The sequence below is a fragment of the Panthera uncia genome, chromosome E1 (genome assembly GCF_023721935.1).
Source record: "Panthera uncia isolate 11264 chromosome E1, Puncia_PCG_1.0, whole genome shotgun sequence".
NCBI classification, from domain to species: domain Eukaryota; kingdom Metazoa; phylum Chordata; class Mammalia; order Carnivora; family Felidae; genus Panthera; species Panthera uncia.
In genome coordinates, this window is record NC_064814.1 from 1197612 (window position 1) to 1220185 (window position 22574).

At 60.9% G+C, this 22574-nt stretch overlaps 1 protein-coding gene across 1 annotated transcript in view; it reads right to left on the reverse strand.

The window, feature by feature from the left end:
- The window catches only part of GCGR (glucagon receptor), a 7823-nt gene extending 1936 nt beyond the window's left edge, over positions 1-5887 (reverse strand). The window contains exons 1-8 of the mRNA XM_049635482.1: positions 5818-5887; positions 1948-2119; positions 1737-1839; positions 961-1068; positions 766-887; positions 564-670; positions 320-476; positions 72-231 (exon numbers count right to left, since the gene is read on the reverse strand). Coding sequence (XP_049491439.1) covers positions 72-231; positions 320-476; positions 564-670; positions 766-887; positions 961-1068; positions 1737-1839; positions 1948-2010 — 820 coding nt within the window. The 5' untranslated portion in view covers positions 2011-2119; positions 5818-5887. The remainder of the gene's footprint in view (positions 1-71; positions 232-319; positions 477-563; positions 671-765; positions 888-960; positions 1069-1736; positions 1840-1947; positions 2120-5817) is intronic.
- Positions 5888-22574: the final 16687 nt, after the last annotated feature.

Sequence of the window (22574 nt, forward strand, 5' to 3'; positions counted from 1 at the left end):
GGAGGGGGCAGCTGTGGTCCCGCGGCCCCAGCCAGCCTGCCCCCCCCTCCGCCCCGCACCGGCCTACTCACCCCAGCCGAGGCCCAGGTAGAGGGCGAAGAAGCTCCTCTCCGGGAAGGCGGCGAGGCCCAGCAGGCTGTGCAGGTACACGCCCTCCACCAGCAGCCAGCAGTAGTTGGCCACGATGCCGTACTGCATGAACACCGCGGCCACCCGGCAGCCGGCCACTGCCTGGCCGCAGGGGCGGGGTGAGCTCGGGTCCCGCGGCCACCTGCCGCCCTGGGGCCGGGAGGCCCGGAGGCCCGGTCTGGGTGCTCACCCCATCACTCAGCCAGACGCTCACGCTGAGGTCGTCGCCGATCTTCTGGCTGTACCGGGTCTTGAGCAGCGTGTCGATGACCAGCACGGAACTGGCCTTGAGCACGAAGGACGCGAACAGGTTTGCATGGATGTAGTTTCGGGTGCAGTGCAGCTTGCTGTGGGGACAGCGAGTCGGTGCCTGCCCGCCGGCCCGCTTCCCTCGGTGGGGGCGGAGGGGGGCCGAGCAGGGTGGGCGGGCGTACCTGAGGCCCAGCAGGGTGGCGAGGGCCAGGAGCAGGGCCCCCAGGGAGAGAGAGTACCCCACCGTGTACATCACCTGGAAGCTGTTGTACATCTTGGCCACCTCCTTCTGCAAAGCGCGGTGGCCGGTCAGGGCCGGGGCGCCGCCGCGCCCCGCCTCCCGCCCCCCTCCCCGGGGCCCCGCTGCGCCCGCCGCGGGCTGACCTGGACCTCAATCTCGTCGTCGTCCATCTGGCACTGAGAAGCATTCCGCCACGGCTGCCCCCGGGGCCCGCGCACCCACTGCCCGTCAGGCCCGCACTTCTTGAAGACGAGGCGGTGTTGCACTGGAGGGGCAGGCTCCGGTCAGCCCCCGGCCCCCGGCCCCTCGGCCAAGCCCCGCAGCCCCTCCACAGTTACCTTTGTGGTGCCAGGGCAGGTACCAGGGGCAGGAGATGTTGGCCGTGGTGTTGGGAGGGGTGTCCGGCCAACAGGAATACTTGTCGAAGGTTCTGTTACAGACCAGCTCTGCGAGGCAAAGCAGGGCGGGCTGGGAGGGGCCCCTCAGCAGGGCCCGGCCTATGCGGCCGGTGGTCCTGCCTCCTCTTAGAAGGCCCTGCCTATCATCCTCTGCTCCCCAGCACGCAGCCCTCCCCCACTCCCCTTGCACACCTGCCGTCTCCAACGTGCCCCAAACCCACCCGGGCTCGTCCCTCTTCCCAGTGCCCCCTTGCAGTGCCTCCCTCTCCGGGGGCCGAACCCCTATCTGTTGGCTTCCTTCCAGGGTCCAGCCCCAAGTCTGTGGCTCACATCCCCTTTCCCTCGGCCCAGCACAGGCTCCCTCCCTCCATCGGACAACGGCCCTGAGTGACCCTCAGAACTTACGTGCCCCTGTCCCTGCTTGTGCCGCATGACGGCCCATCTCCCTCTGCACCCGGGCCTCGTGTGGGCTGCCTCCCTCACCACCCCATCTGCCTGCTGGGCCTGAAGCTCCATGGGGGCAAAGACATGACCCCTGGGACCAGCAGCGGACTGGGGGGGAGGTGGGGGACTGTGTAGCTCCCAGTTCTGGACCATTTCTTTTCTTTCCTGGTGTGTGGCCTTGAATAAGTCGCTGACTGGCCTTTCCGCGGCTCCCCTATAAACGGGGGGAGGGGGGGCAGGGGGGCAGGAATGGTGAAAGGCTAGGGGCTCACCGGTTGGGGGGGGCAGCAGGCTCAGGTTGTAGAGACACTGGTCACCGTACAGCTTCCACTTCTCAAACAGGAAGTCCATCACCTGGGCGGAGGGGGCCTGTGGCTGGGCGGACAGGTGAAGGGACAGGGGACAGGACTGCATCAGCGGGAGAGGCAGGCCGGTGGGTGGGAGCCCGGGGGGGCTGGCGGGGCGTCTGGCCGTGGTGCTCACCTGGCAGGCCAGCAGCAGCAGCAGCGGGAGAAAGTGGGGGTGGTGTGTCCGGGTGGGGGGCATGCCTCTGAGCGGCCGCCCCCCACATTTGGCTGGGACTGCGCGGCTGGGGCAAAGCGGTCCTCCTGGGCACGCACGCTCCTCTGGGGAAGTCCGGTCGAAGCAGCGGGGCCTGTGGAGGGACCCCCACGGGTGAGGAGACCCAGCTGGGCTCCGCTGCGACCAGAGGGGTTTTCTTCTTCCCTGAAACCGCCCCTCTGAGCCTCTGGTCCTGTTGATGAAGTGGGAGCCGGGAGGGAGAAGATGCCAGAAGTCGCTCTTGGCCAACGACAGGGTTGGGGTCCGGCCCGGTGCCAGGAGGTGCTGCCCAGGGTCATGGAGGCTGTGCTGTCTCCCCCGGGGGGAGCTGGGTTTCCCACGGCTGGTGGCTGTCTGTCTGGCAGCTCTGACAGGCCCGGAGCTCTCCCCGCCCCATGCTGGTGGCGGTCACCATCCTGCCTGACGACAAAGCTGCTCGAAGCAGCCTCCCTGGTTACCCACCTCCTCCCTTCGGCCCTTGCCATCCTCCCTACCTATTCTTAGCCCCTGGGAAAGGCAGCTTGCCAGGCCGGGGCGGGGCGCCAGGGCCATCCATCACAGTGCCGTGGTTATCCAGGTGGCCCCAGGCCAGCTCCCAGCCTCGTCCAGGGGCCAGGAGTGCCGGGCACATGCCTAGGATGGTCCCTGTCACACACATGCCCTCTTCTCGGGACTGGGGTGTCGAGGGGTACCCTCTGGGCCCCACCCAAGGCTCAGGCCTGGCTTCCTGGATCCCCTGGGGCGCATAATGCAGGTGGCTGGCTGCCCAAGCTCGGGACCCCCGCCGTGGTGGTGCCTGCAGGGGGGTGCCCTGGGCCTGGCCTGAGTCTGAGTGGAGATCTGGGGTGGCAGATCGGGTCGACTTTCTTTGCTTTCAGAGCCTGTCTTGGGCTCTGAGCGAATTCCCCGAGGGCAGGAGGGAGGGGCCCCTTAGGGCCTGGGTGTGGACTCCCTTAGGAATGGCTTGCGTGAGCCCTCCAGGGCCCTGGATAATCCCTTCTTTGGGCACCCTGGCAAGGAGTGAACAAGTGATGGACGGATGGATGGACAGATGAACAACCAGTTGGCTGGAAGACAGTGAGCAGCCAGGGGTGGGAGGGGGCGGGGTGGGGTGCAGGCAGGTGGAAGGTTTCAGCTTCCTCCCATCAGCGTCCAGTTGGGCCCTCGTGGGGCCAGCTCAACCTAGGGCTCCCCTGAATTCACCCCTCAGCCCTAAGGGGACCCTGAGACGTCACCATGTGGGGTGAGAGCTCAGTGATCCAGGACGGGCACTTCTGTGGGGCTCCTGACCCAGCCCCTGACCACGGGTGCAGGCCAGCCCGGTAGAAGCCTCACCCAACGGTCACCGGTCCCCAGTCTACAAGCCGGGCGAGGGGACACGCAGACTGAGGGCTCAGGAGCGGAGGCGCCACAGTGTGGAGGACCCTTTTGGCAGGGAAAGTGGCAGGCAGGTGGAGAACGAGGGCCGGTTCAGGTATCTGCGGCCCTGGGGTCGCCCAAGGGGCCTTACCTCCTGAGGCTGATTGGCCAGCCCCGTCCTCTGCCCTGCCCCTTGCCGGCTCCGGCCACTGAGCCGGGTGGGTAAGGAACAGGCAGGAGCCAGCCTCTTGCAGGAGGGAGAGGCGGTGCAGGGGTGGCCTGAGAGGCAGGGAGGGGGAGGCAAGGGCTGGCTGGGGCACGGCGGACAGCGAAGATGCAGGCAGGGGATGCGGGGAGGAAGGACGGCCCAGTAGGTTTTCCCTGCCAGCCCCGCAGCTGGGGATGGGGAGCGAGGAGCTCCACGCCAGAAGGACAGCCCCTCGGACCACAGCTGGGGGTGGCGGCCGGGACAAGCCTGGCAGCACCTGAGCAGCCGGCTGGAAAAGGGGAGCTCACCTTGCTGACTTCCGGCCGTGCAAGGCTGAGGGTCTCGGGCCCTGGCTTTCGGCACCCAGATGCCAGGCCGGCCCCACAGCAGAGGGCCTGTCGCGTGCCAGCCCCGTCCCGGTTCTGGGACCACACGGGTAAAGAATTTAACTTCCCAGAGGCTCAGTTTCCCCACTTTACAAATGGGGATCCCTGCTTCCCTGTCTTGAGGAGTAAATGAGCTTCGCCACACGGATGACCATGGCCAGGCCCCTGCCCTACCGCGGGGGCGCACTGAAATCCAGCCCCGGGATAAATATTTGCCGAATTGGATGAGGGCTGAAGCCGAGACGATGAGGCGGTCAGAGGCGGAGACGCGGCTTCTGGGGCCCCCCCAGCCCCCCATCGGCCGCAGCTCCAGAGCTAGCTATTTTCCACCTTATTACCCTAGCTTGAGCCGGCGGGGGTGGGGCACGGCCCGCCAGGGACCCGAGCCTCCTCGCTTCGTGGACCGGGTGACCTGGTCCTGGACTGCCCCCGCACAAGTGTCAGCTCGGTGCTGGAGATGTGGGCGGGGGTTTAAGCAGAGAGGCAGAGTCAGGGGCCTCGCGGGAGGCCTGGTGGGCTAGGAAAGGACGAGGCGGCCTTCCCCAGCTGCTCCGCTCACCCCCTGTCCCCTTTCCCAGCCCTTTCCCCTCCCACCTTGGATTCCCCCCCCACACACCACCTATTGGGCTGGCTTGCAGGGGGTGCCCAGCCCCAAGCCTGGCCAAGGCACCACTCCCAGGTGCTCACGGCCCAGCCACCATCCCACCAGCTTCCACTGGGGATAGCTGAAGGACTGCCAGACTGGACTAGACTGGACTGGAGGAGGGGCCCCCAGAATGGGCGGTTGGTCCAGGGAACCGGCTAGGTTGCCCTGGTCACCCCCTGTTTGCCCCTTGATCCAAATGGGGGGGTTTGAGGATCCCCAGCCTCAAAGGGGTGTGACGTGGTGGGGGTGGGGGGTGTTTTTGTGAAACCAGAGCAAGTAGCAGGAAGGTCATGGCCCCAGGGCAGGATCAGGGGCCACCGGCTGTTGACAAAGCCTGACTCCCGTGTCCTCCCCACCCCCGTGGGGCGGAGCAGACCTGGATGCCAGCCAGGGTGCAATTCCCCTCCAACCCTCATCCCCCAGCGCTGGGGGACCAAGAGACAGCCAGGGCCAGTCCTGTGACCATGCGGGTGCCCAGACGTCAGGGGTCAGTTGGTTCAGGGTGGGGACAGATACCCCGAGGCCTGGAAGTAGTGGGGGGGGGGACACTGGAATGGTGGGGGCAGATCAGAGCAGGTCAGCCACCGGCCCTCGCTCTGGGTCAAAGTGACAAGTGTGGGCCCCACGAAGAATGGGCCGGGCAGGGTGCAGCGCCACTCGCCCCCTCCTGGGGAAGCCGGGTAGAAGGGATGATGCAGTGGGAGTCCTGGGGACCTGGGGGTGGGGGGACGGGGAGGGGGGGCTGTTCTGGGGAGCTGGGGCCAAAGGGGGCAAGCAGGACTGCCTCTGCCCTCCCCCTGGGAATCTCTGGGGTGTCTCCTTAGAGCTGCTTGTGGGCGCCTTGCGGGGGCGGCCAAGGGGGTGGGTGCTGGACAGGAGTGGAGAGCTGACTGGGGCCGCAGGACAGAGCGCCGGGCCGCCCGGACCACCGCCCGCAACCCCGGCCGCCCTCCCCAGGGAGGAGACCCCAGACTGCCCGACGGTGCGGGACCCGGTTGACCATCTGAGCTGGAAGGGCGAATCGGATGGGGACGGAGGTGTCCGCCGGGGTGAGGACAGCGACACCCCGGGCCCTGAGACCGCCCGGCCCACGACAGGGGTCCCCGCCGGCCATTTCTGCGCTGCCCACCCCGCGGGCCCTGGCCGGGTGGGCTCCGGGGACGTCCCCTCGGGGCCGGGCCCGGGTTGCTCACCGTGTGCCGCTCAGCCTCCCGCTCCGGCCCCGGTTCCTCGCCGCCCTCCGCGCTCTCGGGTCGGCGCCCGCTCCGCTCCCGCGCCCGCCGCGCGCAAACTTTCCGGCGGCGACGCTGGGTGGCGGTGGCGGTGGCGGCGGCCGCAGCGGCGGCGGCGGCGGCGGCGGCGGAGGCGGAGGGGCGGGGGCGGGAGCGGCCCCGCGGGGGGGCGGGGTGGGGGGAGGGGGGGCCGCACGGAGGGTCCCCGCCCGCCCTCCCCCACCCGGCGCCGCGCTCCCGCCCCCGCCCCCGCCCGGGTCCCGGACTCCTGCCCGCAGATCGCTGCCCTGCGGACCCCCACCCCCGGGACGGGTCTGCAGACCGGGTCGCGGCGGGTCAGCGGCTACCCCGGGGAACAGGAGGCGCGGGGGGGGACTGGTGGGGGTGAGCAGAGCGCTGGGCCGTGGCGGGAGGGAGGCTGTGACTCGACGTCCCCTCCTCTCGCGCCACCCGCCGCCCCCCTCCGCGCTCCCCGGCCCGCCCCGCCTCTTTCCCGGATGCCGCGCCGACTGGACCCCACTTACCCCCGCCGCGGCTCTGGGGGACATTTCTTCCGAGCGCGCCACGGGGCAGACTGGGCTGGGTGGGGGCAGGGCGGCCCGTGGTGTGTCCCCCGGCCCCGGGCTCTCGGGGCCTCTCCAGCACCGCTCGCTTGCCGGTGCCACCGACCCGACTCCTCCCGCCGATGCCGCCGCTGCTCCCGGTGCCCCGGGGACGCTCTGCTCCTCCCAACCTCCTCCTCCCCAGACTTCTGCCCTGGGCTCACCCTCCTGAGGGTGCCCTCTCCTCCCCGCCCCCCCGGGAGGGGGCTAAAGCCTGAATCCCAGCCCCTGCTCTGTGCCCAGTGACTTCAGGGTCACCAGACCCCAGGGACGCTTTGGGGCCTCCTCTTTCCTGGCCTTTCAGCATCCTGGGACCCTAACCGTCCTCCCTCCTTCTAGAACGTTATCTAGTGTCTGTGGCTTCCAGGGTGGCACTCCCCCTTGCCCTCTTCACTGCCCTGCTCTCTCCCTCTGCTTCATAGCTCCCAGCCCCCCCCCCCACCTCCTCCGGGTGCCCAAGGCCCCCCCTGGAGCCCTCTCCCCCCACCTGCTCCTAGTCCCCAGAGGGACTTCCTCCACCCACCCCACCCGCCTCTGGACACCGGGCAGTGTCCCAAGGCCTCCTGTCCATCAGCAAATCTCCATTCTCCTTCTGCATCTCGCTGGAATCCATCGGGTCTCTTCTCCACTGTCAACCCCGACCAGCCACCCACTGTCACCCAGGACGGCCTCCCTGGCCCAGCTCCTTTTTTGGTGCTACCCTTTGTCCTTGGGACCCTTCTCTCGACGCTACTTCCGTTTTAGGGGGACACTGGAACCTGTAGGCCACCCGGAACAAAGCTAAAGCTGGCCCCGCTGGGCGACAGGTAGCCGGTCTTTAGCACATCTCTGTGCCCGGCCGCACACCCCGTCCCAGGGTGGGGGTGCCCTTCGGACCTCCATTCTTACCAGCCCACCCGAGACCCTGCCCCCAGAGCTAGCCTTTCTGTTTTCATTCTGGGAACGGGCAGAAGGCAAAGGTCAGAGGCAAAGGTCAGAAACTGTGGCTCCACCTAGGGCCACAGCTAGTTGGGTGCAGGTGCAGATGCTGGGCTGGGGGCGGGGGGAGTTAGCTTCCAAAGACTCCCTTTGCCTCTGCCTCCGCCCTCCCCCATCCCCTTCCTCCAGCTCCGTCCCCACCCCCACCCCCTCATCCCCCCCCCCACCCCCGCACCTTTCTGTGGTGGGGCCCGTGGAGGGGGCGGCACAGATCTGGGTCATGCCCCGTCCATCCCCAAGGGAGACCCTGCCCTGCAGCCCTGGTTGGGTCCCAAGCTAAAGAGATGGGGGGTGGGGGGCAACACCTGTGACGCGTGGACTGGGGCGGGGGCGGGGCGTGGGGGGGCATCAGAAGGGGATGGGACAGATGGGGTGGGGGGCCTCCCAGGGCTGGGCCACCTCTATTTACATAACGGAACTCAGAAGACATAAACAAAGTGGGAGCTGGGAAAGGAGGGGGCTGGGCCTTCCCACAGAGCCCGAGTGCTGAGGAGGGTGCCTGCCCTCTGCAGAGTCCCCGAGGGTTCTGAGGGGAGTGGCATGTCCCTGGAGGTATGCTGGCTGGGCTCTGGGGAAGGCCAGGGTGAAGACTGGAATGCGGGCTCCATCTGTCTGCACCGCGAGGTCTGGAGAGAAGCCCAGCAGGGCTTAATTCAGGTGCTTGACCAGCTTATGGAGTGCTGCCCACAGGCCCAGCGCCCGCTTGCCTGTCGGGGGAGAACCAGACAGACGCCCACCCTCATGTTCTAGGGTGGCCAGACGGGTGGCCGAACAACAGAAACCGAGGGCAGGGAGAGCCCGGGTGGGGAGGGGCATCAGGGCTGCAGGAAAGAAGGTGGAGCCAGAAGGGGGTCCTCCCCCCCCCAGACAGAGCCGCTATTGACAGCGCGGACCGTTTCCTCCAGGCGCCTTCCCTGGGCTCCTGACCCGGGACGTAGTTTTGTTCCCGGCTTTGCACTCCCCACCACAACTTGTCACATAAATGTCCCTTCTATCAACAAGAGGGGACGGAGCGCCCATCTCAGCGCCTCTGCGCTTGGGTGAGACCCATCAGATCTGACTCAACCAGAGCCCGGGCTTGTCCCGGCACCTCGCTCTTAGAGGTGGATGGAAAACCGGGGACCAAGAACTGAGGGCAAGAAGGACGCTGGAGAAAACGTCAGCGACGTGGTGGCCGCGCTGCTCACCCCGCGGTGACGGCGAGAGGCGCCCCTGCAGCGGGAACAGGACATCGTGGAAGACGGGCAGAGAACCAGAAAGAGCCCTTGTAGATGAAAAGTGTCGTATCTGAGGGGCACCTGCGTGGCCCAGTTGGTTAAGCATCCGACTTTTTTTTAATGTTTATTTATTTTTGAGAGAGAGAACAGGGGAGGGGCAGAGGGAGGGAGACAGAGGGTCTGAAGCAGGCTCTGAGCCCTCAGCCGAGCCAGACACAGGGCTTGAACCTGTGAACCCCGAGATCACGAGCTGAGCCAGAACCGGATGCTCGACTCACTGAGCCACCCAGGCGCCCCACCTCGTGCGGCTCTTGATTTAGGCTCGGGCCATGATCTCACGGCTCATGGGCTAGAGCCCCGTGTCGGGCTCTGTGCTGGTGCGGGGCCTCCGTGGGACGCTCTCTGCCCCTCCCCCACTTGCGTGTGCTCTCACGCACTCCCTCTTTCTCCAAATAAACATTAAAAAAATATATGAAACGTCTCACACACAAAAAAGTACAGGAAATATCAGGTGTCTGAAGAAATAAAACGTTAGGGGCACCTTGGCTGGCTCAATCAGTGCAGCGTGGGACTCTCGATCTCGGGGTGGTGAGTTCGAGCCCCGCGTCGGGCTCTGTGCTGCCAGCTCAGAGCCTGGAGCCTGTTTCAGATTCTGTGTCTCCCTCTCTCTCTGACCCTCCCCTGTTCACGCTCTGTCTCTCTCTGTCTCAAAAATAAATAAACGTTAAAAAAAAATTGTTTTTTAAAAACAAAGTGGTTGAACGTGAGCCGGGGCTCACCCGTGTTGGCCGGGGGGCGCACTGGCTCTCGGCTGCCGCCTGGTAGTCCCGCGTGTGGGGCAAGCCCACTTTCCTGTTCATGCGTCCGATGGAGGGCACTGGTTCGATTCCTCCCCACGCCGTCCTCTCCTTTCCTTCTCGGCCGTGACCGTGGAGCTGCCGGGAGCGGTCCCGGACGGGCCTCCTGTGCACGCGAGCTCGGGGCTCTCTCGTCATCGGGCTGTGCCCATCGTCAGGTGGCTAGGTTTGACGGGCTGTTCCTAAAGCGCTTGTGTCCCCTCGTAATCCCGCCAGCCCGCGCTCGCCAGCATCGTGTTTTGTCTTCTGATGGACACGTCCCCGTTGAAAGTCAGGCTGGTGGAGGCTACATTGGCACACAGAGAAACTTACCCTTGAGAGATGTATAGTTCAATGCACACGTGCAGCCGGGTAACCCCCACAATGGGGGTGCCCAGCGTCTTGCCCCCAGAAGTCCCTGCTGTCCCCCAGCCCCAGCCCGCCCCTGACCTGGCTTCTGTCCCTGCGGTCCTGCCCTTCCAGGAATATCCTGTAATGGGGTGTGGGGCCCTCTGCGCCCGGCTGTTTTTCTTTATCACAAAGCCCTGGGGACTCTCCTCTGCCGCGGGATGTGACAATAGTCCCTTCTGTCTGTCCCCCGCTGGCAGCCACAGCTCTGTTTCTCCACTCTCGGGCCGGCGGACACCCGGATTGTGTCCCCTCTCGGGCGGCTGCGAGTGGACAAGCGCGGGTCTCCCTGCGACGCGGGTGGTCGTTTCTCTGAGGCTGTCGGCTCCCAGAGCAGGCGTCTGGTCCCTGCGACAGAAACTGCCCGGCCCTTTTCTGGAGCGGCTACTCCGTCTGGGTTCCCACCTGCCCAAGGGGGAGGGGCGGGTCCCCCCCCCCCCCCCCCGCCCCACCGACCCTCCACGGTCCTGGCTGTTGGGCCTTCCTGCGTTTGGTTCTTTTGGCCATTTTAGCAGATGTGCAGCGGGACTTGGGGCGTCTTCACTTGAACTTCCCCAGGAACCCCGCCCGTGCTGCCTGGCCGTCGGTGCGGCTTTTGTCATGATCATCTGTTCAAATCTATTTCTCATTTAAAAATCGCCTTCTTTATTTCATTTTATTATTTCTATTGAGTTGTAAGAGTTCCTTATACCTTCTGGACACAAGTCCTGTACCGGCTACATGTTTCTGTAAGTGTTTTCTTCTACATGCCGGCTGGGTCTCCAGTTTCCTTAGCAGTTTTTGGTTTTTAGAAAAAAAATTTTTAGCATTTATTTATTATTAAGAGAGACAGCGTGGGGCGCCTGGGTGGCTCAGTCGGTTGAGCGTCCGACTTCGGCTCAGGTCACGATCTCGCGGTCTGTGAGTTCGAGCCCCGCGTCCGGCTCTGGGCTGACAGCTCGGAGCCTGAAGCCTGTTTCCGATTCTGTGTCTCCCTTTCTCTGACCCTCCCCCGTTCATGCTCTGTCTCTCTCTGTCTCAAAAATAAATAAATGTTAAAAAAAATTAAAAAAAAAAAGAGAGAGACAGCGTGAGCACGGGAGGGCCAGAGAGAGAGAGGGAGACACAGAATCCGAAGCAGGCTCCAGGCTCTGAGCTGTCAGCACAGAGCCCGATGCGGGGCTCGAACTCATGAACTGTGAGATCATGACCCGAGCCAAAGTCAGACGCTTAACCTACTGAGCCACCCAGGCACCCCTGATTTGCTAGCATTTTAATAAGGATTTTTGCATCTGTCCTAATTAAGGGTATTATTCTGTAATTTTATTTTTTGTGTATTAAGAAAATTGGCGTGGGTATCAGGAAAATGCTGACTTCATAAAATGAGGTGGAAAGTGTCCCCTTGTCTTCTATTTCCTGGAAGTCTCTGTGGAGGTGGTGTTATTACTTCCTTAGAAGTTGGTAGAATTCAAAAACAAACAAACAAAACAAAACAAACAAAAAAAGAAGTTGGTAGAATTGAGTAGGAAAGCTGTCCGGGCCTGGAGCTGTCCTCTTGTGGGAAGGCCTTTAACAAATCCAATGTCTTTAATAGATACAGGGTGAAAAAAAAAAAAAAATAGATACAGGGTGGGGGTGCCTGGGTGGCTCAGTCGGTTAAGTGTCTGACTTCAGCTCAGGTCATGATCTCGCGGTTTGTGGGTTTGAGCCCCGTGTCGGGCTCTGTGCCCCCTCTCTCTGCCCCTCCCCTGCTTGTGCCCTGTCTGTCTCTCTCTCTCAAAATACATACATAAAGAAAATAAATACATATACATAGATACATATATAAGCAAAATAACTACATAAACATTAAAAAAAATCAATCAATCAATCAAATAAAACCATTGTGCTCACCTTCACCCCATGTAGGATTTTGGGGTTTCTGTTGTTAATCTTCACCCATACAAGGCTCTGTTTCATTTTCAAGTGTGTGCGTGTGGTATTTTCTTAATGTAAAGCACCAAGATATCAGGTCAGTGTCCCGGTGGCAGGTGCATCCGAGGTGGGTGGGGGGCAGTTATCTGTCCCTGTCCATCCACGCAGATCCAGCTGTGGGTAGAAAGCCTCACTTCCCTCAGCAAACAAAAGATCGTGTCATCAGAGAGGCACTGCCTTGAGGTGGCAGGTGACAGGTGGGAGCCCTGAGCCCTGGAGGTTGGGGGCAGAGGTGCGGGGTTTGTGTGTGTGACTGGGGTGCGGTCCTGATGTCAGCCTGGCCACCCCCATGGCCGCAGCACGGGACGGCCTCGACCCTCCAGCCCCTTCCCCTGGGCTCCTTCCTGTCTTCTTCCTCCTGACCTGCTTTTTCTCCCCTTCCCCCCCCCCCCCCACCACCTGATTTTGAATTTTGGTTGTAAAAGAAACGTCTGTAGGCAGCCCTCGTCCTCCAGGCTGGACGCTGGCCCGGGCACCATTTCCGAGAGGATAAACTGAGGCACAGAGGAACTGAATAATGCAAGCTTGCCCAACGACCCCCAGGACGGAGAAGCATCTGGAGCCCAGAACCCATGCACTTGACCTGCAGGGGACTCTGATCCCTGGGACCAGCCTCTGTGGAGGGGAGGGCTGTGCTCTCCCCTCTGCAGATGGGGAGCCTGAGGCTGTGGAGGTGAAGTGGCTGGTCCAGGGTCACCCTCTGTCCTCAGGGCCTGTCCCAGGGAAAGGACCCAGGCCCCCCCGCTTGCAGGAAGGGGGGCGGGACCAAGGAGAATGGCCTCCCCTCCACGGCCTTCGTTCTCTCCCCGAGTGACCCCCATCCTCTGGGAGGACACCTGGGTCCTGGCCTCTGTCTCGCCGGTTGCCTCTCGCCCTGGGGCCACCATCAGTGTCATTTGGCTCTGCAAAGTCACATTAGGTGTCATTCCAAGTGGCTGGATCAAATCAGGCCACTTAGAGGGATGGTGGCGGCTGGAAGGGGCCCTGGGGCCGCCAGCTCTGGATGGGGCCAGGCTCGGGTCAGTGACAAAACGGGGACGGGGGGAGGCTGGGGTCCAGTGCCGCTGGGAGGGGGGACCCGAGGACAGGGGAGCAGGGGCATGGAGGAGATTGTGAGACAGGCGGCCCCTGACCCACGAGCTCAGGACCCCCCCATGTGGGTCACAGAGCCCAGGTGATGTAGGACAGGAGGAGGCATGGCCCCTGGGCTCCTGCAGAATGAGCCAGGCCAAGTGGGGTTGGAGGACAAGGAGGCAGGACGGGGTGAGGACTGGGGAAGGCACCGGAGGGGGTTAAGTCTGGTGCCTCTCGGGGTCTGGCCCACCACCTCTGCGCACACCCAGCGGCTCAAAACCTGCCATGACCCCCGCGCCCTGCGGCCTCTCAGCGGACACGGACTGGCCTCTGCTTCCCTCTCTTGTCTCAAAAAGGTGAACTGGTAGAGTCCTGGGGCAGGGACGCTGGAGATTAGCTGCCACCGGCCTCAAGGGTTGCTGGCAATGGGTGGTGATTGCGGGTGGAGACAGCCGCTCCGCAGCCTGGCCTGGGCCACGAGGACAGGAACAAGCGGCCGAGACTCGCCTCCAGCATCCAAGAGATACGGGGGCGACAGGAGTTCTACGCATCGGGCATTAGCGTGGAGCCCCGAAGGCGGCTCGGTCAGCAGATTTCGGGGCCTGCGGCGAGACCCAGAAGTGCCCTATGTGGGCTGAGCGGAGTCCCTCCAAATTTCTTTAATTTTTTAATTTTTTTTAACGTTTATTTATTTTTGAGACAGAGAGAGACAGAGCTTGAACAGAGGAGGGGCAGAGAGAGAGAGGGAGACAGAATCGGAAGCAGGCTCCAGGCTCTGAGCCATCAGCCCAGAGCCCGACGCGAGGCTCGAACCCACAGACCGCGAGATCGTGACCTGAGCCGAAGTCGGACGCTTAACCGACTGAGCCACCCAGGCGCCCCCCCTCCAAATTTCTATGTCAAGTCTTAGTCCCGGGTACCGCGGGGTGTGACTGTCATTAACGTACATGAGGTCCTGTGCGCGGGCCCTGAGACACTAAGAGATGGGAGCACAGACTCACGCAGAGGGACGACACGTGAGGACGTGGGGGAAGAGGCCTCTGAGCCCAGGAGAGAAGCCTGGGGAGGAACCAGGGCCGGAACCAGGCTCTAGACCTGGTCTGGGCCCCCAGTCCGGGGCACGTGCCGTGACCGCCCCCGGCCGCCACAGCACCGTTCAGTCTTGATTCCTAAAGCCAGGGAGTGGATTGTCCTGGAAATCAGGCCAAAGCTTTGATGAAAGGGTGTTGGGGCCACAAAGGAGGGGACAGTGACTCCTCAGTCCTCCTCCCATGCTGCAGCCAGGGCCCCCGAGGACAGAGCGGACCCCACCCCCTGGGGGGGCGGGTATCTACGGGACTCACCTGCGGCCAGGAGCCAGCAGCCCGGGCCCACGGGCCAGCTGAGGGGGCCAGCCTCCCGCGTCCCGGGCCGCGCTCTCACCTGGGCCAGCTGTCCCTCTCGACCTCCCTGCCGACCCTCTGAGCTGCCTGGGCAGAAGGCTCTGCAGGCCGCAGGCGGGGGGGCATCATTGCACAGGGAGTGGCCGGCCAGCAGGCCCCGGGAGAGTGCGAGCCAGGGGATGAATGTTGAGGCTGCCGGGGGCTTGGGCCTGACCGGAGGAGTTTATGGACACGAGGCACTTTGCAAATCCTGGCCAGGCTGCGTGAGAGCCACCGCGGTGCCCCCCCGAGGCTGGGGCATGACAGGCCCTGCGGCGAACGGGACGGAGGTGCCCCGGCTGCCTAGGGCGAAGGGGCAGAGAGGCGGGAGGGCCGGGGTGGCCAGATCAGAGCCCCTGGCTCAGGTCATGATGTCGCCGTTTGTGAGTTCAAGCCCCGCGGCGGGCTCTGTGCTGATGGCCGAGAGCCTGGAGCCTGCTTTGGATTCTGTCTCCCCCTCTCTCTGCCCCTCCCCGACTCACACTCTGTCTGTCTGTCTCTCTCTCAAAAATAAACATCAAAAATTATTTTAAAAATAAATGAACATTTAAAAAAATTTTTTTTTTAACGTTTATTTATTTTTGAGACAGAGAGAGAGAGCATGAATGGGGGAGGGGCAGAGAGAGAGAGGGAGACAGAATCGGAAGCAGGCTCCAGGCTCTGAGCCGTCAGCCCAGAGCCCGACGCGGGGCTCGAACTCACAGACCGCGAGATCGTGACCTGAGTTGAAGTCGGACGCTTAACCGACTGAGCCACCCAGGTGCCCTAACAAACATTTTTTAAAAATTAAAATTTTTTTAAATGACTGAGGGTCCAGCTTCAGGAGAGGCTTGATCAGGGCTATGGTTCCATCTCTCTGGGATTGTCTATTCTGCCCGCTCTATGTGTTGGCGGCCTTGCCAGTCCTGCCATCGGACCCACACGCCATGCACACATGCAGAAGGTGTAGGTGCCTCAGTGGAGACCAAGTAGTCCTTCCAGGTGCCTGGTCCCATGTGACTTCTGCTCTGACCACCCTGGGGAAGGGGCCAGCTGCCTGGGTAGAGCCCAGACCTTCCTGGAACCACTCTCGGCCTAGAAGAGTGGAGCCGTGCCCTGCCTGCATGGGGAGCTGGCCCAGGGGACCTGAGCCTTACAGGAGCAGACAGTGGGCCCTGGGTCAGGCTTGACCCTGATCCCCCGAGAGGGAATGACTCACAGAGCCTGCAGTGACCAGGCTTCCAGGGACCACAGGCACCTGTCATGGGAGGTGAGGCCCTCGTGGGTGCCGGGTGCCCCAAAGAATGAATCACCTACCTCCTCTCTGATGCCAGGTGTGGCCTCTGCATTGGCCCTCGGTGGCAAAGCAGGCCACAGTGGCTGGTGCTCCAAGTTCCCGGGGGTGGGGGGCGGTGCTCTTGGTATAGGGTGCTGGGGAGGGAGGGAGCCCCATGGTGGTCCTGGGCTTCCTGGTAACCCTCACGGGGTCCGGAGCCATCACCTGGAGAAGGAACCTGCGCTCGGTTGGCCCCCCCGCGGGTGAGGAACGACCTGGTCCCACACAGGGCAGAAGGCGCAGGTGGGTCGGAAGCCAAAAAGGGGTGGTGTAGAGTCCCCAGGGGCCCACAATGGAAACAGCCAGGCCCCTCTCCACGCCCCTCCACTGCACCCGCGTCGGGCACCCCGAGGCCTGCCATTGCATGGTCCTCTGCACCCTGTCCCTCCAGCCCCCTCTGTCCCGTTTGAACTCAAGACCATGCTCCCCAAACCATTCCCCGAAGGCAGCCAGAACCTTCTGCCCCAATCTCTGGAGTCTCCCTCCCGCTGTAAACTCCCAGGTGTCCCCAGCCGGAATCTGGAGGGACAGACTCGTCACATGGTCTGGCGTGTCCCCTTCGTGCTTCCCCCAGGTGGGCTCAGGCCACCCAAATGCCCCTCACCCTGCCTACCCTCCCTCCTCAGGAGGTGCCTCTGTGGTCTGGTGCCAGCGTCCGCGTGGGGAGCACAGAGGCACCCCAGGGTCCGACCTGTGCCCCTGGAGCACCCTCCCTGCTCGGGAGCCGGGAACCCACGCGCACCCTCTCCCCAAGGCTGCCTAAGCCCCCAGGAGCCGGCAGGTGCAGGAAGGCCTTCCCGCCTGGACCCAGCCACCCCCTCTGAACGCTCGGACCGCCTCTGATCCCCGTTTTTGTAGTTTTGTGTTTTCCAGACCACTGCTGTTCCCAGGCAAACCCAGAAACATTTCAGCCAACTTTTCGTCTGTCTGCTCATCTTCCACCCTGGAGGGCCACGCCCTCAGCAGCCAGCCTGGCACAGGGAGCCCCGGCCGCACCCTTCTGGGTCACCTCCTGAGCCTGGGCTGTTCCACTCCTGGGCCGTCCTGGCCATCGGTGCCTCGTGGCTGCCACCCAGCGGCCACTCAGGGGGTGGCAGGCTTTCCCCGTGGCTGCTGGCCTGCCAGGTGGACACACTCACCCCCAGCTCCTCTCCCATCCACTCCTTCCCTCAGCTGCTTGCTCATCCATCCGCCCATCCATCCATCCATCCGTCCATCTGTCCATCTGTCCATCCACCCATCTGTCCACCCATCTGTCCATCCGTCCGTCCATCCATCCATCTGTCCATCTGTCCATCCACCCATCCATCTGTCCATCCATCCATCCGTCCATCCACCCATCCGTCCAACCATCTGTCCATCCGTCCGTCCATCCATCCATCTGTCTGCCCGCCCGTCCATCCGTCTGTCTGTCCATCTGTCCTTCTATCCATCTGCCCTCCTGCCCGTCCATCCGTCCATCTGTCCATACATCCGCCCATCCGTCTGTCCGTTTGTCCATCTGTCCATCCATCCGTCCATCCACCCATCCGTCCATCCATCTGTCTGTCCGTCCATCCATCCATCCGCTTAACAAACAACAGTGACCTCTGCGAAGACAGGCCCCAGCGGGCCCGATGGCTGGAGGGACACAGCCAGAGGAAGCACTCGGTCCCCCTGCTCAGGGACCACCTTTCTAGCAGGATGCAGACAACTTCGCACACGGGCAGTTGGCACGTGGGACAGAGGAACAGACGCTCCCTGCCCGGGGCCGCGCTCTAGGCGCCACGACCTCCCTTCTGCAGGGGGTGCTGGGCTCCCCGCGGGGAGGGTGGGCGGCCCGAGGCGCCAGTGGACGCGCTGTCCTCCAGCTTCACACCCCTCCCACAGGCGTCCTTTTGTTCTGTTTCTTCTAACAGCTTTACTGGCGCCCCCCCCCCCCCCATTCACTCCCTGGAAGTGCACCGTCAGTGGGCTTGGGAGCCTGTGGTCCCTGGAGAGAGACCCCCTGCCCTTGCCGCCGCCCCCACCCCCCACCCACCCCCCAGCCGCTGACACACTGTCCAGGGACCCGCTGTCCGTGGTCTGCCCCCTGCTCTGGCTCCTTCCCTGGGAGGAGTGTCTGCCGTTCCCCCCGGGCCTGCTGTGCGAGCCTCGATTTCCCTTCCCTGGATGGGCCTGCCACGGTTTGTTTATCCGCTCATCCTCCAGGGGACCCTCGACTCGTTGGCACCTTTTGGCGATTATGAGTAAGGGGGCTTCGAGCGAGCGGGCGGAGCTTGCTGTGGGGACGCGAGTTTCACTTCTCCGGCACAAACCCGGGAGGGGGGCGGGGGGGGGCAGGGGTAGCTCAGGGTTTCCCTGAGGAACCGCCAGCGGGGGGATCTCCAGCTCCCAGTCCTGACTCAGCCACAGCCCCCACCCAGGCCCCCACAGCCCCTGCCACGCAGCCCGGCCAGCCGTGCACCCTCCCTGCCCTGCGGGTCCTGGGCGGGCTCTCCCCTCCCTTCCCCTGCTCCCCCTAGATTCCACCCCCCCCCCTCCGCTCCCAGTTCTCCAGCCCCTTTCCTGAATTGCTCCCCCGGTGTCTGTGCAGTCAGTCCATTAGAGTCCAGTCTGGAGGCTGCAGGAGAGAGAGTGTTCCGTCTTGAAGCACATAGTAGGTGTTCGTCTTAAAGCACATAGTAGGTGTTCCACGTCACCTGGTGAGAACAAACTTTCTGAGCAGGACGGGATCCAGAGATGTTTTAATTTCTTTTTCTCTTTCACTTTTTTTTTTAAAAGTTTATTTTGAGAGAGAGAGCGAGCAGGGGAGGGGAAGAGAGAGAGTCACAAGCAGGCTCCACACTGTCAGTGCAGAGCCCAGTGTGGGACCTGAACTCACGAACCATGAGATCATGACCTGAACTGAAATCAGGAGTCAGAGACTCAACCAACGAAGCCACCCAGGTGCCTCTCTCTCTCTCTTTTTTTTTTTGTAGTTTCAAGTTTAATTTAAATTCCAGTTGGTTAACATACAGTGTAATATTAGTTTCAGGAGGTAGAATCTAAATTAAAAAACCTTTTTTCAAATTTTATTTGAGAGAGAGAGAGAACGCGCGCGCACAAGCGAGGGGAGGAGCAGAGAGGGAGGGAGACAGAGAATCCGAACCAGGCCCCACGCTCTGTCAGGAGCCCGAGGCGGGGCTCGATCTCGTGACCCTGGGATCATGACCTGAGCTGAAATCAAGAGTTGGACACTCAGCCGACTGAGCCGCTCCCGGGCGCCCCTCAGGAATGATTCTAGAGACTCATCGTTCACATCACAAGTGCCCTCCTTAATGCCCATCCCCCATCTAGCCCATCCCCCACCTAGCCCATCCCCCACCTCCCTCCATCAGCCCTCAGTTTGCTGTCTCTAGTCAACAGTCTGTTTCTTGCTTTGCCTCTCTGTCCCCCCAGCCCCCACCGTGTTCATCTGTTCTGTTTTTTAAATTCCACGTAGGGGTGAAATCATATGGTAACTGTGTTTCTCGGACCGACTTATTTCGCTCGGTGTTACACCCTCCAGCTCCATCCACGTCATTGCCAATGGCAAGACTGCATTGTTTTTGACGGCTGAGTGATATTCCATTGCTGTTTTGATTTCTAAACGGGGCTGCATGGGACAGAGTTCTCTTCGGCCTGCAGAACATTCTCCAGTCCCTCCCTGTGTGTCTGTTCACAGCATGTTGGTTTTCCCTTGGGGACCTTCTCCCCACTCTTGGGCTAAGGTTAGAGGCTGGAGCCTCAGACTCGGCTGCTCAGCCTGTCCAGGGCAGCTAAGGTTGAGGTTGGCCCAGGGGCCAAATGGCTCAGGCGGCGTAAAGAGGTCTTTACTGCCCCCCCCCCCCCCCGCGCCCCCCCCCCATGGGGAATCCGAACTGGTGGAATGTGGCCACCATTTGAGGAGAGGCTGCTTGAGAAGGAAGCCGTGTAAAGGAAAGCTGGACTGAGGCTGGAGAAGAGGAATGAGTGAGGCACCCAGATCAAGCCGTGCCTGAAGGCTAACACCCAGGCTCTTCAGTCACGGAAGCCAATGATTTTCTTTTGTACAAGTCATTTTGAACCTTGTTTCTGTACCATGTAATCAGAAGATTCCCAACTAATGTGAGTGTATGAGCCACAAAAGATTAACAGTCTTAGCCTATTCTTTTATCAGGTTTCCGAGTAATTTGCAAGAGCAATTAGTCCAGTAGGGACTTTTTATTACAAACTTTGCAAATATTGTCTCTGATTCGTTATTTGTGGGCGTGTTTGGTATACTTGTTTATGAAACTTTTTGCCATGCATAACTTTATTATTTTTTTTAATGTTTACTTATTTTTTTGAGAGAGAGAGAGAGCACGAACAGCGGCGGGGCAAAGCGAGAGGGGGACAGAGAATCCTAGCCTGACACGGGGCTCGAACTCACGAACTGCGGGATCAGGACCTGAGCTGAAGTCAGACCCTTAACGGGCTGAGCCACCCAGGCGCCCGCCATGCGTTATTTTAAAAGATTGTTGGATAATCAAATGTCTATCTCTCCTTCTAAACGTATGCTTTAATTTTGCTGTACATTTTTAAGGAGATGCCCTTTAGCAGATCAAGAAATTGTTTTTCTACTCCTGAGTTGCTGAGATTTTTTATTTTAAATCACAAGCGAGTATTAAATTGTGTGAAGCGCCTTGCATTGCTTACCAGTCTATTTAAGCTTTGTGCAGCACGGCCGTGACCTAGATGGCTCTACTCATATTCGTTTTGCAGCCGAGCGCCTGTTAGCCTTCTGTGAACACTGTAGGACAGGGACTTTTCTGATCCGGACACAGTCCGTGGACATGTGGCAAAAATTCACCTGTGGAGCCAGCCAGCTCTGGGATTCGGGTGAGGTGCGGGGTATCGATGAAGGCGCCCGGCCGGGGCTGAGTTCCCAGAGCCCGATCCGGCACGGAGGCGGCCCCCCGCGACTCGCACTCGGTCAGAGACTCAGGCCGGAGGAGAGGGACGGCTCGTGGTGCAAAGCGGGGGGCTCGGGGGCTCCCCGGCGGGGACGGGGCTGTTGGCCTGGGGAAGCCGCGGGCCGGAGCAGGAGGCACAACGTCTGCGATGGCTGAGCGGGGCGCACCGGCTCTCTGCTGGGGCCTGAGTGGGCAGTTGAGGCAGGAATTAGGGAAGCTGGCAGTTATTGACCAAGTCCTGGCCGTTTGGGGCCCGAGTGGTGTTGGCATATGTCACCACCGTGCGGTTGTATATTCTGTCTCCGTTCTTCTAGAACATTATCTGTCCGATCTTGTCTTCCAAATCTGCGAGCCATTTGGGGGATTTGCTTATGACTCTAATCTCTAAGATTTCTTTAGGGTGTTTTCCTTCATGGGTGATTTCTACCCTCGCTCGTTTTCCCCTCGTTGGACATCCAGACGTTGGATGATTTCATTCGTCTTTTCAAAGGGCCGGTTGCGTGTTTCTGTCGATCAATTTCTCTTTTACTGGTTCTGTTCTTATCTTAGTATTTCCTTCCTTCTGTTCTCTCTGGGTTTTACTCTGCTCTTTTCATACTTGCTGAAGCTGAATGCTCAGGTGTCCTTTCAATCCTGCAATAAATGCATTTCAGGCTGTAAGCTTCCCTTTCAGTGGACAAGCTGTGGCCGCAGCTGCGAGTTTGATGCGTTTTACCTTCATCGTTGGTCATTCTTAGTTTTTTCATGGTTCCCCTTGTGATCGCCCCTTCAGCGGCTAAGTTATTAAGAGTGTGTGTTTTAGTTTAAAAGATTTGTTTAATGCTTATTTATTTTTGAGGGAGATACAAAGCGTGAACAGGGGAGGGGCCGAGAGAGGGGGAGACACAGAATCCCAAGCAGGCTCCAGGCTCTGAGCTGTCAGCACAGAGCCCAACACAAGGCTCGAACTCAAGAGCCGTGAATCATGACTTGAGCCGATATTGGACGCTTAACCAACTGAGCCACACAGGCACCCCTTTAATTAAAAAAAAATAAAATAAAAAATTTTTTAAAACATTTATTTATTTTTGAGAGAGACCGAGCACGTGGGGGAGGGACAGAGAGAGAGGGAGACACAGACTGTGAAACAGGCTCCGGGCTCTGAGCTGGCAGCACAGAGCCTGACACGGGGCTCGAACCCACGAACCGTGAGATCATGACCGGAGCCAAGTCAGACGCTTAACCGACTGAGCCCCCCAGGGACCCCTTATTTTTTTCCTTTTTAAGACAGAGTGCTAGAGCGGGAGAGGGGCAGTGGGAGAGAGAAGGAATCCCAAGCAGGCTCCACGCTCATCACAGAGCCTGATGCAGGGCTCAGTCCCACGACCCTGGGACCATGACCCGAGCCGAGATCAAGAGTCACTCAACCTTGGGGCGCCTGGGTGGCGCAGTCGGTTAAGCGTCCGACTTCAGCCAGGTCACGATCTCGCGGTCCGTGAGTTCGAGCCCCGCGTCGGGCTCTGGGCTGATGGCTCGGAGCCTGGAGCCTGCTTCCGATTCTGTGTCTCCCTCTCTCTCTGACCCTCCCCCGTTCATGCTCTGTCTCTCTCTGTCCCAAAAATAAATAAAAAAACGTTGAAAAAAAAAAAAAAAGAGTCACTCAACCGACTGAGCCACCCAGGAACCCCTGTGTTTTAGTTTATAAGCACATGTTATTCTTTCAAAGAACCTCCCTTTTTATAAACAAAAAATTTAGTTCTAGGAGAATGTGTTTTTTTTTCTTTTGTAGCTTCTTGTGTCAACAGTGGTAGTTTTATTTCTTTCCTTCTCTGTATGCCTTTTGTTTTCTGTTCTCGAGTCCTGTGCTGAGCGCAGGGCCCACTCTGACCTCGGGGAAGCACCCTGTCCCCCAGCATGAAGTGTCATGTTAGCCGTAGGCTTTTTGGAGACGTTCTGTATCATGTTGAGATCATTCCTCTTATTCCTAGTATTTTTTTTAAA